General features: G+C 38.4%; 1 protein-coding gene across 3 annotated transcripts in view; it reads left to right on the top strand.

Moving 5' to 3' along the window:
* ndrg3b (ndrg family member 3b) overlaps positions 1 to 12,969 on the top strand; it is an 87,507-nt gene that overhangs the window by 50,306 nt on the left and 24,232 nt on the right. For 2 of the 3 annotated variants that reach the window (XM_073822564.1, XM_073822565.1), the window contains exon 4: positions 10,897 to 11,002. In XM_073822564.1, the coding sequence (XP_073678665.1) occupies positions 10,897 to 11,002 (106 nt within the window). Of the gene's footprint in view, positions 1 to 5,034; positions 5,212 to 10,896; positions 11,003 to 12,969 lie in introns of those variants that run through there. The other variant, XM_073822566.1, reaches the window with a different exon arrangement.

Raw genomic sequence — 12,969 nt, forward strand, 5'->3', positions numbered from 1 at the left:
AGCACTGGGGTGTACACGCGTGGGCCGCTGCACGGGGGCTTTCTTTACACATCGCAATCGCAGGGAAATCCTTGTTCCCCTTCACCCACTCTCTCTCATCCATCAGAACCTCAGGTGCATCCTGGGACAAGGTTACACCGTCTGAAATGTCAAGAGTTAACCTGTGTTTCTGGGTTATGCTTATAGGTTTGTAAACGGTTGGTATGTTCAAAGATCAGGGATAGAATCTCATTGTCACTTAAACTTTAACTTGCAATCCTCATGGCTTTTGTAGCATTTTTTTGTCAGTTTTTTTTTTTATTCTTGAAACTGTGCATTAGAGAATGTGATGTGATTACAGCAGTGTTGTTTTTGACAACCATCTTAGATTTAGTCTTAGTCTTTTGGACTAAAATGCTTATTAGTTTTAGTCCAATTTTAGTCGACGAAAAGTCAAAAAGGTTTTAGTCTAGTTTTAGTCAAAAAAGGAGAAAAAGTAGTCTTTTAACAAATTAATGTAGGTCAGTAAGTATTTTGCTGTTGGGTAGTGTCACTTATAAGTTGTGAAAATAGCAGATCTATAGTTCAACACAATGTGAGCTTCCGGATCGACTATTTTCACCAATAATTACAATAATGAAGGAATGTTTTAAAACATAAAAGACAAACAAGGATGGAATGCTAAAACGGCTTGCCATACAATAATGGCAAAGAGTATTTAATGCTAAAACGGCTTGCCATAGCGGCAGATACGTTTTAGATTTTAATTGGCATGCACAATAAGCAGAAATGTCATGCATTTTAAACGTCTGACGGACCACCCACTAACATTTTCGTCCAGTCTCGTCAACGAAAACTCACACACGTCTCGTCATGTTTTAGTCATCAACGAGCCATTTCTATCTCGTCATCGTCTCGTTATCGTCATGGAAAAAAGTGGCGTCAACGAAATGATTTCGTCATCGTCATCGTTGACGAAAACAACACTGGATTACAGGATCCAAAGAGATGATGCTATAAGATTATAGTGATGGTGGTTTGTTTTTATCTTAAAGGTCTATTTCCATCAGAGGTCATGATAGTTATAGTGCATTCAGAAACTACACTACAAATCAAAAGTTTTTGAACAGTAAGATTTTTTTAATGTTGTTTTTTTTTTTTTTTTAAGAAATTTCTTCTGCTCCCCAAACATGCATTTGTTTGATTCGAAGTCCTTCAAGAACAGTAAAATTTTGAAATATTAAAATATCTGCTTTCTATTTGAATATATTTTAAAATGTAATTTATTCCTGTGATCAAAGCAAAATTTAGTAGTTTAAGTCTTTGGTTCTTTTAATTGTGATGATTTGACTCTCATTTAACTAAAATCCACCAATTTAATATCTTAACAAATTAGAATACTTCATAAGACCGATTAAAAAAAAAAAAAAAACTTTTAGCCTTCTGGAAAGTATGTTAATTTACTGTATATGTACTCAATACTTGGTAGGGGCTCCTTTTGCTTTAATTACTGCCTCAATTCATGTGGCATGGAGGTGATCAGGTGATCATTGCCTTAACGCAAGTCTGTCACTGAGCTCTACAGGCAGTTATCTTGGTTTTTGCTCTGATATGCATTTTCAGCTGTTAGACCTTTTCTGAGAGGTGTGTGCCTTTCTAAATCATACTCATTCAAATGAATTTGCCACAGTTTAACTCCACTCAAAGTGTAGTAACATCTAGAAGCAATATGAATGCTCCTGAGCTAAACTTTGAGTGTCCCAGAAAAGGCTATGAATACTTATGCAATGGGATCTTTTCAGTTTTTTATTTCTAATAAATTTGCAAAGTTGTTACAAACCTGTTTTGTGCTTTGCCATTATGGTGTATGAGATGTAGATTGATGTGGGGAAAAAAAGTAATTTAAAGCAGTTTAACATAATGCTGCAACAAAACAAAATGTGAAAAAAATGAAGGGGTGTGAATACTTTTGCAAGGCACTGTACTTAAAGGCTGTATCAATTCATGTGGCATGGAGGTGATCGGTCTGTGGCACTGCTGAGGTGGTATGGAAGCCCAGGTTTCTTTGACAGTGGCCTTCAGCTCATCTGCATTTTTTGGTCTCTTGTTTCTCACTTTCCTCTTGACAATACCCCATAGATTTTTTTTTTAATTTTTTTTATGGGGTTCAGGTCTGGTGAGTTTGCCGGCCAGTCAAGCACACCAACACCATGGTCATTTATCCAACTTTTGGTGCTTTTGGCAGTGTGTGCAGGTGCCAACTCCTGCTGGAAAATGAAATTATCATCTTGAAAAAGCTGGTCAGCAGAAGGAAGCATAAAATGCTCAAAAATTTCTTGGTAAATGGGTGCAGTGACTTTGGTTTTCAAAAAACACAGTGGACCATAGAAATTAATACTTTTATTTAGCAAGGATGCTTTAATTTGATTAAAAGCGATGATAAAGACATTAAATTTCAGATATAAATGCTGTTGTTCTGAATTTTCTATTCATCAAAGAAGCCTGAAAACATTCTGCTAAGCTGTTTTCAACACATCAATGTTTTTTTAACAGCAATTAAATTTTTTTTAGAAGGATTTCTGAAGGATCATGTGACTGGAGTGATGATGCTAAAAATTCAGCTTTGAAATCACAAGAATTAATTGCATTTGAAAATGTATTCAAATAGAAAGCAGTTGTTTTAAAAAGTAAAAATGCTGTACATTGGGTCAAATAAATGAGGGCTTGGTGAGCAGAAGAGACTGCTTTAAAAACATTAAAAATCATACTGCTTAAACTTTTAACTGGTAGAGTATGTGTTTTTTTTTGGCTAAGAACAAATGATAATGAATAGATTCACATAGTTTCATATCTGTTGTGCTGTATCTCTAACTATCAGAATTGTTGCATGACGCTAATGATCTAGGGTGACCTATTTCAGAAACCATGCGTCTTGTTGTTGAATTGCAAAGTGCACAATCTGATCTAATCTAGGTCAATTTTACCTTGACTATAGCTTTACATTTGTATCATGATATTGTGAACACTAGTGCTTCCACATCAGAGGTTATAATTAACGGTGAACAGTGGCATTTGTTTACAGAATGACAATATCAAATCTTAGTACATCAGTTTTCTCTAATCAGACATTAACAGTATCAGACATGGTTGTGGATGTTTATCTAACGCAGATGACTGGGAGTAAAGCCAGGATGACTTCATTGTTGAATAGTAAGAGCTGGGAACGAGATTACTCCCTTCACACTTTCTCTGTCATCTCCCCTCCCTCTGTCTCATTTAATGCTCAGCTGTTCTCTGGTCCTCACAGTGACCCATCATTCCCTGCTCGATGATTTCCTCTCTGTCCCAATCCTTCAGTTCACTCTCAGAGTAGAGTACACTCCTGTTCTTTTTACCCTTGGTACCTTTGAGTCTAAAGCAGAGTTTAATTGCTTTTTCACGCCATGCTGTTATTCTGATCCACAGTATGTTTGCAGAATGTTTATGTCATTGATGTGAAAGCTGTTTCTAGGCAACAAATCGTACATTCTGAACACTAGAGATTCTTGGGTAGTAACATGAAGTAAACTAAATCAAACAGCAACAAAACACCACTCCTTTTTTTTCTCCTGAGTTACAGTGCCTTGCAAAAGTATTCATACCCCTTCATTTTTTTTTGCCTCACCTTTTCACCTCTCAAGCTCTGTCAGCTTGGATGGGGGCTGGCAGACATTTTCTACAGTCCTAGTTGTTCCAATCATCTTCCATTATGGATAATACTTCTGTGAACCTTCAATGCAGCAAATTTTTTTCTGAATTCTTCCCTAGATCATTGCCTTAACACAAGTCTGTCACTGAGCTCTACAGGCAGTTATCTTGAGCTCAGGACTTGGTTTTTGCTCTGATATGCATTTTCAGCTGTTAGACCTTTTCTAAGAGGTGTGTGCACAGTTTAACTCCACTCGAACTGTAGTAACATCTAGAAGCAATATGAATGCTCCTGAGCTAAATTTCAAGTGTCCCAGAAAAGGGTATGAATACTTATGCAATGGGATCGTTTCAGTTTTTTATTTCTAATAAATTTGCAAAGTTGTTACAAACCTGTTTTGTGCTTTGTCATTATGGTGTATGAGATGTAGATTGATGTGGGGAAAAAAAATAATTTAAAGCAGTTTAACATAATGCTGCAACAAAACAAAATGTGAAAAAAATGAATACTTTTGCAAGGCACTGTACTTAAAGGCTGTATCAGCGATTTCAAGCCTGAAACATAAAGTGTCACATTCAACTGACCTTTCTTCACGATCCGCTCGCTGCCTGCCCCATAAATTGGCTGTAAAAAAAACGCATCTCTGTGGTCAGCCTAGAGTCCGAGATACAGTATGCCAAAAAAACAATCGGTGCTACCAAACATTCCACAGAAAAACAAACAGTGTTCCAACCAATCACCGTCAGGGGGTTGTACTATCATCTTGTGTCATCTCGTCTACCCCTAGTTAAACTGGAAGCACCGCTTCCCGTTTTCTCCTCACAGTTCCCCAGAGCTACAGCCAGGCTGCGCTCTCCGGACAGGAAACACAGAAGGGGTTAAGCTTAGGATTACAAACCTAAACACTGTGGCAAACATTTCCCACAGAAGAGCCTCGAATATTCTCTCTTTTCACATTTTCTGTCTTAAAGCACAATAGCAGGGACATCTGGAAATATTCATCCACATATTTTCACCACATGGAGTTGTCCATGCCTGTCACTATGGCAACAGAAGCTTGGATGTTACCGCAGTCACTTTTGAACGGATTTCTCCACCTCTATTAATTACATTTCCCAATAATCACCCTTATCAACTTACCCGCTGAAACAGAAGCAGAGATTTACACACCCCACCCCCTCCACCTGACCCTGTAAATCCAATTAAAGCAGCTTGTGTGCCCTCCTCTCTCCCAAACACACAGTTATATTTCTGCCTTGCTTTGAATCCCTCATTTATCCTTTAATTTTACAAACGACGGCTGCTTTTAAAAGGGAAAAAAAAAAACGTTTGTTGTTAAAGGGTGTTCAAGGCGACAGGCTGTCCTGCCGACTCTCCTGTTTCTGTTAATCGTGGCTGTCCCCTCCCTTACCTCGTGCCACCGCCCCTCTCTCTGAGGAGAGTGAGAAGAGGGAACAGGAGAAAGCGTCTGTTCTGTGATCGCTGGATGAAACATGACGGCAGTTCTGGACATCAACCAGGTTTCCTGCGCAGTGACCAGTGTGGTGAGTGTTAACAGAAAAGAGTGCGTTTTGTGTCGGAGGCTCAGAATAGCCTGTTGATTTCCAGCACCAGAGGGAACTTTGCAGACGCTCTTAGTCTGCGCGTGAGTGCTGGAGTTGTGAGTCGTGTCATGGGTAGTGTGGGTGATCGATGGGCGTTATCTGCCTTTTGTCTGATGGTTGTTTACGTATGTGTGATCTGTCATGTGCTTTCATGTGTCTAAGTGTCAAAGGGAGGCCTTTGAGTGTGTGTAAGTGTGAGGATGATGACAGTGAAGCATGCTGTATGATTGGGTGGAGTCAGGGCTTTGAGATTCTCCTACCACTGGTGTGGATGCACTGTGTACAATTTATGGAGCATTTTAGTAGTTTGTCTCACATCCAGACCTATTTGGAGAGTGATGCTTTAAAAAGAGGGAGCAAGGATTTTCCATAAATTTGTCCCTGGATGTAAATTGCACCCCTGTTATAATTATAATTATTATTATTATTATTATTAGGGGTTCAAGTGCGTAGCACTGAAACCCTGTTGTAATTGTTAGAATGGTCACGAATCAGTAATCGCCGCATGAAACTGATCATGCAGACCAAACTGTAAGTTGTGGAGACTTGAAATTTAGAGGGATGGTAGTACTCACATCGCCAACGTCACACAGGCTCACTCATAACTCCTAAACCATCAGTCGTAGGCTCAAGTGTTTTATTTCATTGAATTTTTTAGGTATTTAGGATTTTTTTTTAATTCTCTGGAGAGCGAATATCAATAATTATCGAAAAAAGGTCTTACTTTTGACTCCAAATGTTTGAAAGGGGCAGGGCCACTTTTAGTAAGATGCCTATAAATCCTGAATATATATTCGCCAAACTCATAACACTCGCAGGACAAAAATTGCAGGGTTGGCCACTTGGTGGCGCTAAAAGAGTGAAAAAAAACCCCCATAATGGCTATACCTACGCGATTTGTCCTATCAACATGAAAATCGCTGTGGACACTCTTGGTCTAATGTGCCACGTGTGTATAAGGACATTTGCGTATCTCAAAAAAAAAAACATGGCCACCATTGGCTGATGAAGTTTGAGCACCTATTAGACATGGTTAACGGAGGCCGATTAGAACAAACCTTGGTGGGCTTGTTTGAGTCACGGCCGCAAAGGTCTGTGCGAAATTTGAAAGAAATCGGCCGATATCGTACTTTTCAAGGGCGTAAATGATTGTGCAATGGGCTTTTTTTTTTTTTTTTTTTTTTGCACACATACGCGATATTCATATCATATGACAGAACTCCTCATTCCAGACAGCTTTACATCTAGAACCACTGCTGTCAATCAAATCGTTTGTTAAATGATTGAGATGATGTAAAAAACCTATTTTTGCGAACTAGTCCTAGGTTTTTTGCCCAATCGGGACCAAACCAGTGGAGAAAGATTCTCTAGAGAGCGAATATCAATAATCATCGAAAAAAAATTTGACTCGCCATCGCAAAGGGTTGCCAAACTGTTTTAAAGGAACAGGGCCACTTTAAGTAAATTAGTAATTAAGTCAGAATACTCGCAGGACAAATATCACAGAGCTTGGTCACTTCGCTTTAAGCGAGAAAAAAACATAATGCCGATATCTACGCAACAATTTGTCCCGTCAACATGAAAATCGCTGTGCATGCTCTTGGTCCAAAGTGCCACAGTTGTCTATAAGGAAATTTGCGTATTTAAAAAAAAAAACACATGGCCGCCATTGGCTGATGAATTTTGAGCACCTATTAGACATGGTTAATGGAGGCCGATCAGGAAAAAAACATTGGTTGGCCTGTTTGACTCATGGCTCCAAAGGTCTGTGCAAATTTGAAAGAAATCGGCCACTGGGGGCGATATTATGTTTTTCAAGTGCGTAAACGATTGTGCATTGCACGGATTTTATACACACATACAAGATATTCGTATCATCTGACAGAACTCCTCATTCCGGACAACTTTGCCCTTAGAACCACTGCCAATAATTTATATAAGGTTTTAATAAGGTTCTACCTTCTTAAGTAACTTCTTTGCTTTTTAACAGTGCATGATGCTGCAATAGGTTTCTTTTTTGTAAGTAATTTTAAATGAACTTTTCCTTAAATTTTTTATTAACTATTTGAAGCAACTTTTTGAAGAGTGAAATCAGAATTTACACATACACCTTCAGTTTCTGAAACTAAAGGGTTAGTTCACCCAAAAATGGAAATTGTCAATAATTACTCACCCTCATGTTGTTCCAAACCCGTGAGATTTTCATTTATCTTCAGAACACAAATTAAGAGATTTTTGAAATCTGAGAGCTTTATGACAGCAGTCCTGTCCTTATGACAGCAGTGGTTCAACTGTAATGTCCTGAAGCTACAAGAATACTTTTTGTGAGCAAAGAGAACAAAAATAGCAACAAGATTTTCAGATTTCATAAAAAAAAATTCTTATTTTGTGTTCTGAAGATCAATGAAGGTCTTACGGGTTTGGAACAACATGAGGAGTATTAATGACAGAATTTTCATTTTTGGGTGCACTGTTCCTTTAACTGACTTGATTATGTACAATAGCTTCAGAATTGTCCCAGGATTGCCCATTTCTTTGCTGTTTTACTTTTGAACAGACCTAAAAAAATTGGCAGAATCTGTGTGCAGGTATACTAGCTTAATAGCTGCTTTTGTCTCCGCTGTTTACAGACGAACAGAAGACAGGTACTTGTGTTCGGATGAGATTTGGACTTATTCCACAACACTGACAGCCGCCCAACCTTTATCAAGTTCACCTTGTTCTCTTTCTTCCATCCTTAGCAGAGCACTGCTGTCTCTGACAGATCCCTGACACATATCTGAGCTGCCCTCAGGCATATCTAGATGCCTGCTTTTCCATTTCTGTCCTGCTGCTGCTGGTGGTTGGCTGCTGTGGTGTGGTGTGGTGTTGTCTTGGTAACAGAGTCTTTTTGTTGCAATTGGTTTTTGGATTAAGAGGAAAACAGACCAATAGAAAGTGACCATGCAGTGATGATTGTTGCTGTTTTATAGGATTAGTTCACTTCCAGAATAAAAAATTCCTGATAGTTTACTCAGCCCCATGTCATCTAAGATGTTCAAGTCTTTCTTTTTCAACTCAAATTGTGAAACTCGTGTATTAAATAAATTCAATGCACCCACACTGAAGTAGTTTAATTCTTTGGTTCTTTTAATTGTGATGATTTGGCTCCCATTTAACAAAAACCCACCAATTCACTATCTCAAAAAAATAGAATATGGTGACATGCCAATCAGCTAATCGACACAAAACACCCGCAGAGGCTTGCTGAGCCTTCAAAATGGTTTACTAGGCTACACAACCATGGGGTGATGATGATTTTCTTTTCCAGCAGGATTTGGCACCTGCCCACAAAGCCAAAACTACCAGTACCTGGTTTAATAGCCATGGAGTAGCTTTACTTGCCTGACTTAAACCCTATTGAAAATCTATGAGGTATCGTCAAAAGGAAGATGAGGGAACAGAGACCCCGGAATGCAGACGAGCTGAAGGCCAATATCAAAGCAACTTGGGCTACCATAACACCTCAACTTTGTCAAAGACTGATCGCCTCCATGCCACGCCGCCTTAATGCTGGAATTAGTGCAGAAGGAGGCCCAACAAAGCACTGAGGACATTAACACACTTTTCAGAAGGCCAACATGTGTTTAAGATCCTTTTTTTATTGGTCATGAAATATTCTAATTTTGTGAAATACTGGATTTCATTAAAATAATCATTAAAATGGAAACCAATAAAAGCTTGAAATATTTCACTTTGTGTGTAGTGAACTAATATAACATACAAGTTTCACTTTTTGAAACATATTATCGAAATAAATGGTCTTTCTTTGGCACATACCTGTAAATGTACTATAGTGTCCTGCAGCCACTAGTAAAAAAAAAATATCAAAAAGCAAAAAAACACACAAAATGCATAGCAGTCATTTTACAAATGCTTTTTTCAGACAAAACGGTTTTATTTCAGATGGACGAGTAAGTGTGCAGCACGTCAAATAGAAACCGAGTGTCCGCCAACTGATGGCACGTTGCAACGGCTGTTTCCATTGTAGACTGCTTTGATTATAAAGAGGAGTGATCACGTTTTGTCATGTCACAGTGTGCTGCTCACGTCCGCAATAGAAATGGCAGCACTGTAGAAACACCTGTTTCTGTAGACTGTTTGAATGCGACATCAAGAGATCAGACAACAGTCACCTAACATTGAGATGTCAGGGAGAGCAATATGTGCACATTCCAACACAACCGCCTCGTCTATTTTTAAATCTGCTGCCTTCGGTGGGTGCTGCTGTGGTTTGCTTCAGGTGTCAGCTGCTAGTATGATTTCTAGATCTTCTGAAGACATCACTGTCAGAAACATTTACTTGTGTGGAGAAAAAAAAAAATGGTTGTATTAACAAACATGCATGCTATGTCTTCAAATAAGGTCACTGTAGTTACTTTCTGTGAGTTTGTGCGGAGTCAGTGCAGGTTTGTATCAAAACAATGTCCATCTCCTCCAGAGCAGGTCAGAGCTGCTTTTGTTTCTTTTGGTCCAGGGTAATGAAACCTCACGCTGTGTGTGGAATGAGATTAGAGCTGGACCTGCTGCTCTTCTGTCCTTAGGAGTCCTTAAATAGTGCTGTTAGATTTTCGCCTCATTCTTGCGGTTAAAGCCTCATCCTGTTTGTCGTCTTCTAGCTGAGGTGTCCATTTCATCCGAGGCAAGATTTTTTACTTTGACGTATAATGCTGTGGTTGTGGTGGTGATGTGCAACAACAAACAACATCAAGGGTGGGCCAAAACCTACACCACAGTAAAAAACACAATGGGGTGACTGACGTTGTCGTTGACATGCAATAATTTGGAAATTTTGTAATTAATTATGAACCTTCACAGATGCCCTTTGAATGGCCGAGCAGATATTTCCTTTAAATTACATTTAACCATTCTCATTAGTGTTTAAATGATTACTCCACTTTCTTAAATGTCCTTGTAATAAAATGTACTCACCCCCATGTCATCCAAGATGTTAATGTTTTGTTTTTTTCAATCCCAGGTGAGGAATAACGGTCTTATCCAGTGAAACTAGATGACAATATATGTACTTTTTAACCTCAAAAGCTTGTTTTGTCTAGCTCTCAAAACCAAAAAAAAAAAGGTAAAACAGTGATGTATTATTATTTTAAAGTTGGAGGAGAAAATGCGTTTTTTGAGAGTTTTTGAACATACGGTGTTCAAACCGGAGTGCATAGAGTATACACATGTGCATTGAGAGCTAGACAAGATGAGCATTTGTGGTTAAAAATTCTAAATGTTAATTTATTTAGAAAAATGACAGATCGTTTCGCTAGATAAGATCCTTATTCCTCGGCTGGGATCGTTTAGATCTCTTTGAATACTCTAAACACCCTTTGAATCCGTTTAGCACCATTGAAGTCCACTATATGGTGAAAAATCCTGGAATGTTTTCCCTTAAAAAAACTTTTGTTGCGACTGAAGAAAGAAAGACATTAATATCTTGGATGACATGGGGGTGAATATATTATCAGGAAATTTTTATTCTGGAAGTGCATTAATCCTTTAATGCAGACATTGCAGGAATGATTTCGTAGAGCTCCTTTGCACTACTTTTATTAATCCATGTCATCTTCTGATTTGTTGCAGGAGCACGACATTGAGACTCCTCACGGTGTCCTTCATGTGACTTTGAGAGGGACTCCTAAAGGCAACAGACCGGTCATTCTGACCTATCATGACATTGGACTCAACCGTAAGTTGTCTTTTAGTCAAGTTTCCTGTCTGTCATTGGCAGAATGTATCGTTAGAGCTTACCTACTTGAAGAGGAGAGAAATGGGTGGTTTAGATGAGTGTTTCTCATCCCTGTTCCTGGAGGAACATCAACCTTGTGTCTGAACATGCCTACTTCCCTACTATACAGTAGATGAAAAACTCTGTTTTAGTACATATAGTAGGCAAAAAGCATCTGGATAAAATACAGTACTTCTATTGCTGAGATTCTGAAGCGTGCATTCAAATGACCCTTTTTACAAAGACCCACCCCCCTTCGTTACTTTTGCTATATCCAACAAGCAAAGAGGACACTGACAATGCTCTGACAGACAAGAAAGGGGAGTTTACTTCTGGTGTGAAACAAAGTTTCAGCTTTCAAATTTTGTCATTTTGTAAGAAATTGAAATGTTAAATAGCAATTTGTGGCTCTTTATTGTGGCGTGACCGATCACTGGAACGCCTCAGTTTAAGGTGCATGTAAACCGACCATCTTTTCCTCTTTATTACTTACAGTTGAGGTCATAAGTTTATACACACCTTGCAGAATCTGCAAAATGTTATTTTACCAAAAAACCGTCAGGTCCCGCAAGTTATTTGATTTTTCAGCATTTTTGTGTATTTGAACCCTTTCCCACAATGACTGTATAATTTGAGATCCATCTTTTCACACTGAGGACGACTGAGGGCTTTTGAACAGAATGGTGATATGTACATTTTTCTTATTTTGCCTAAATATATATTTTTTCATTTAGTACTGCCCTTCAGAAGCTACAGAAAATACTTGCATGTTTCTCAGAAGGCAAAATAAATTTCCCCTGATCTTCAAATTCCAAAACTTTTCACCCCCGGCTCTTAAAGTCCATGTTGCAAGTTAAAAAAAATTTCGAGATAAACATATATTCGTGTATGAAAATACAATACAAATCGTTAATGCAGGATTTGAAAATATTTTACAAGACATAAGGGCACAAATTTAGAAGACAAAGTGACGATTTCCTGGACCGCTCTCAAAAACAGCTTTTTTTCCAGACCGCGTCATATGACGTCACGACAGGTAGTCGTTCGCCTAGCTCTGTTGCTATTCAGTAGGAGCAGTCGTGAGTTAGTGTGTTTTCAGTCGTTATTTTTAATTTCAATTGATCATTGTCATGGTAAATTATTGTGTTTATGGAGGCTGTGCAAACTCCAGCCTGTCAGGACATCATGTCCACGGGTTTACTTACAATAAAAAGAACGGCGCTATCTGCTTCGAAAAACGCGTTCACTTTACACCGGAGGATTATCATCCCGGCGATATGATACAGTTCAATATGGGATGCCGAAGCAAGAACCAAGTGAGGGTCAAAACTGTTGCAGTTTCTTCAGTGCACACAGCGGCTTCATCGGCTCCACGGTCAGCCTGGTTCGTCCGAAGCCGTCAGAGATGCAGACGAATACGTGAAATGTGCACCGTAAGTCTTGTTTTTTCTTCTCATAACTTCGCAAAACGACCAAATCTGTGAATATATTTAATTAAATAATGAGACACAACGAGATGTGTATAAGTCGAGGTAAAGCACTGTAGCTAGCTTGTAATGTTAGGCATTAGCAATGTAAGTTTAAGAACCATGTAAAAATGGTACCATATGAGAAGGCATTACTGGTCAGTTATCCTCCGTTTGTTAATATTATATTCATCAAGTCTACAGCTTAGTCACATTGTTTGCACAGCTAATTTGTGATTTTTTTTTTTTTTTGTCATGTGTGTTTTTAGGGTTTTGGGAGACATTGCAAGACATGAGGCTGTGTGAAGATCTGAAGCAGTGGAGCCAGCTGTTATTAACCACCTCTAAAATAACACATTAGTGTGATAACCACACTGAAAATATTTTTCTTTCAGTTGTATATGTTTGGTACATCTACATATATATATATATATATATATATATATATATATATATATATAT

Source organism: Garra rufa, chromosome 18, assembly GCF_049309525.1.
Source record: "Garra rufa chromosome 18, GarRuf1.0, whole genome shotgun sequence".
Lineage (NCBI taxonomy): Eukaryota > Metazoa > Chordata > Actinopteri > Cypriniformes > Cyprinidae > Garra > Garra rufa.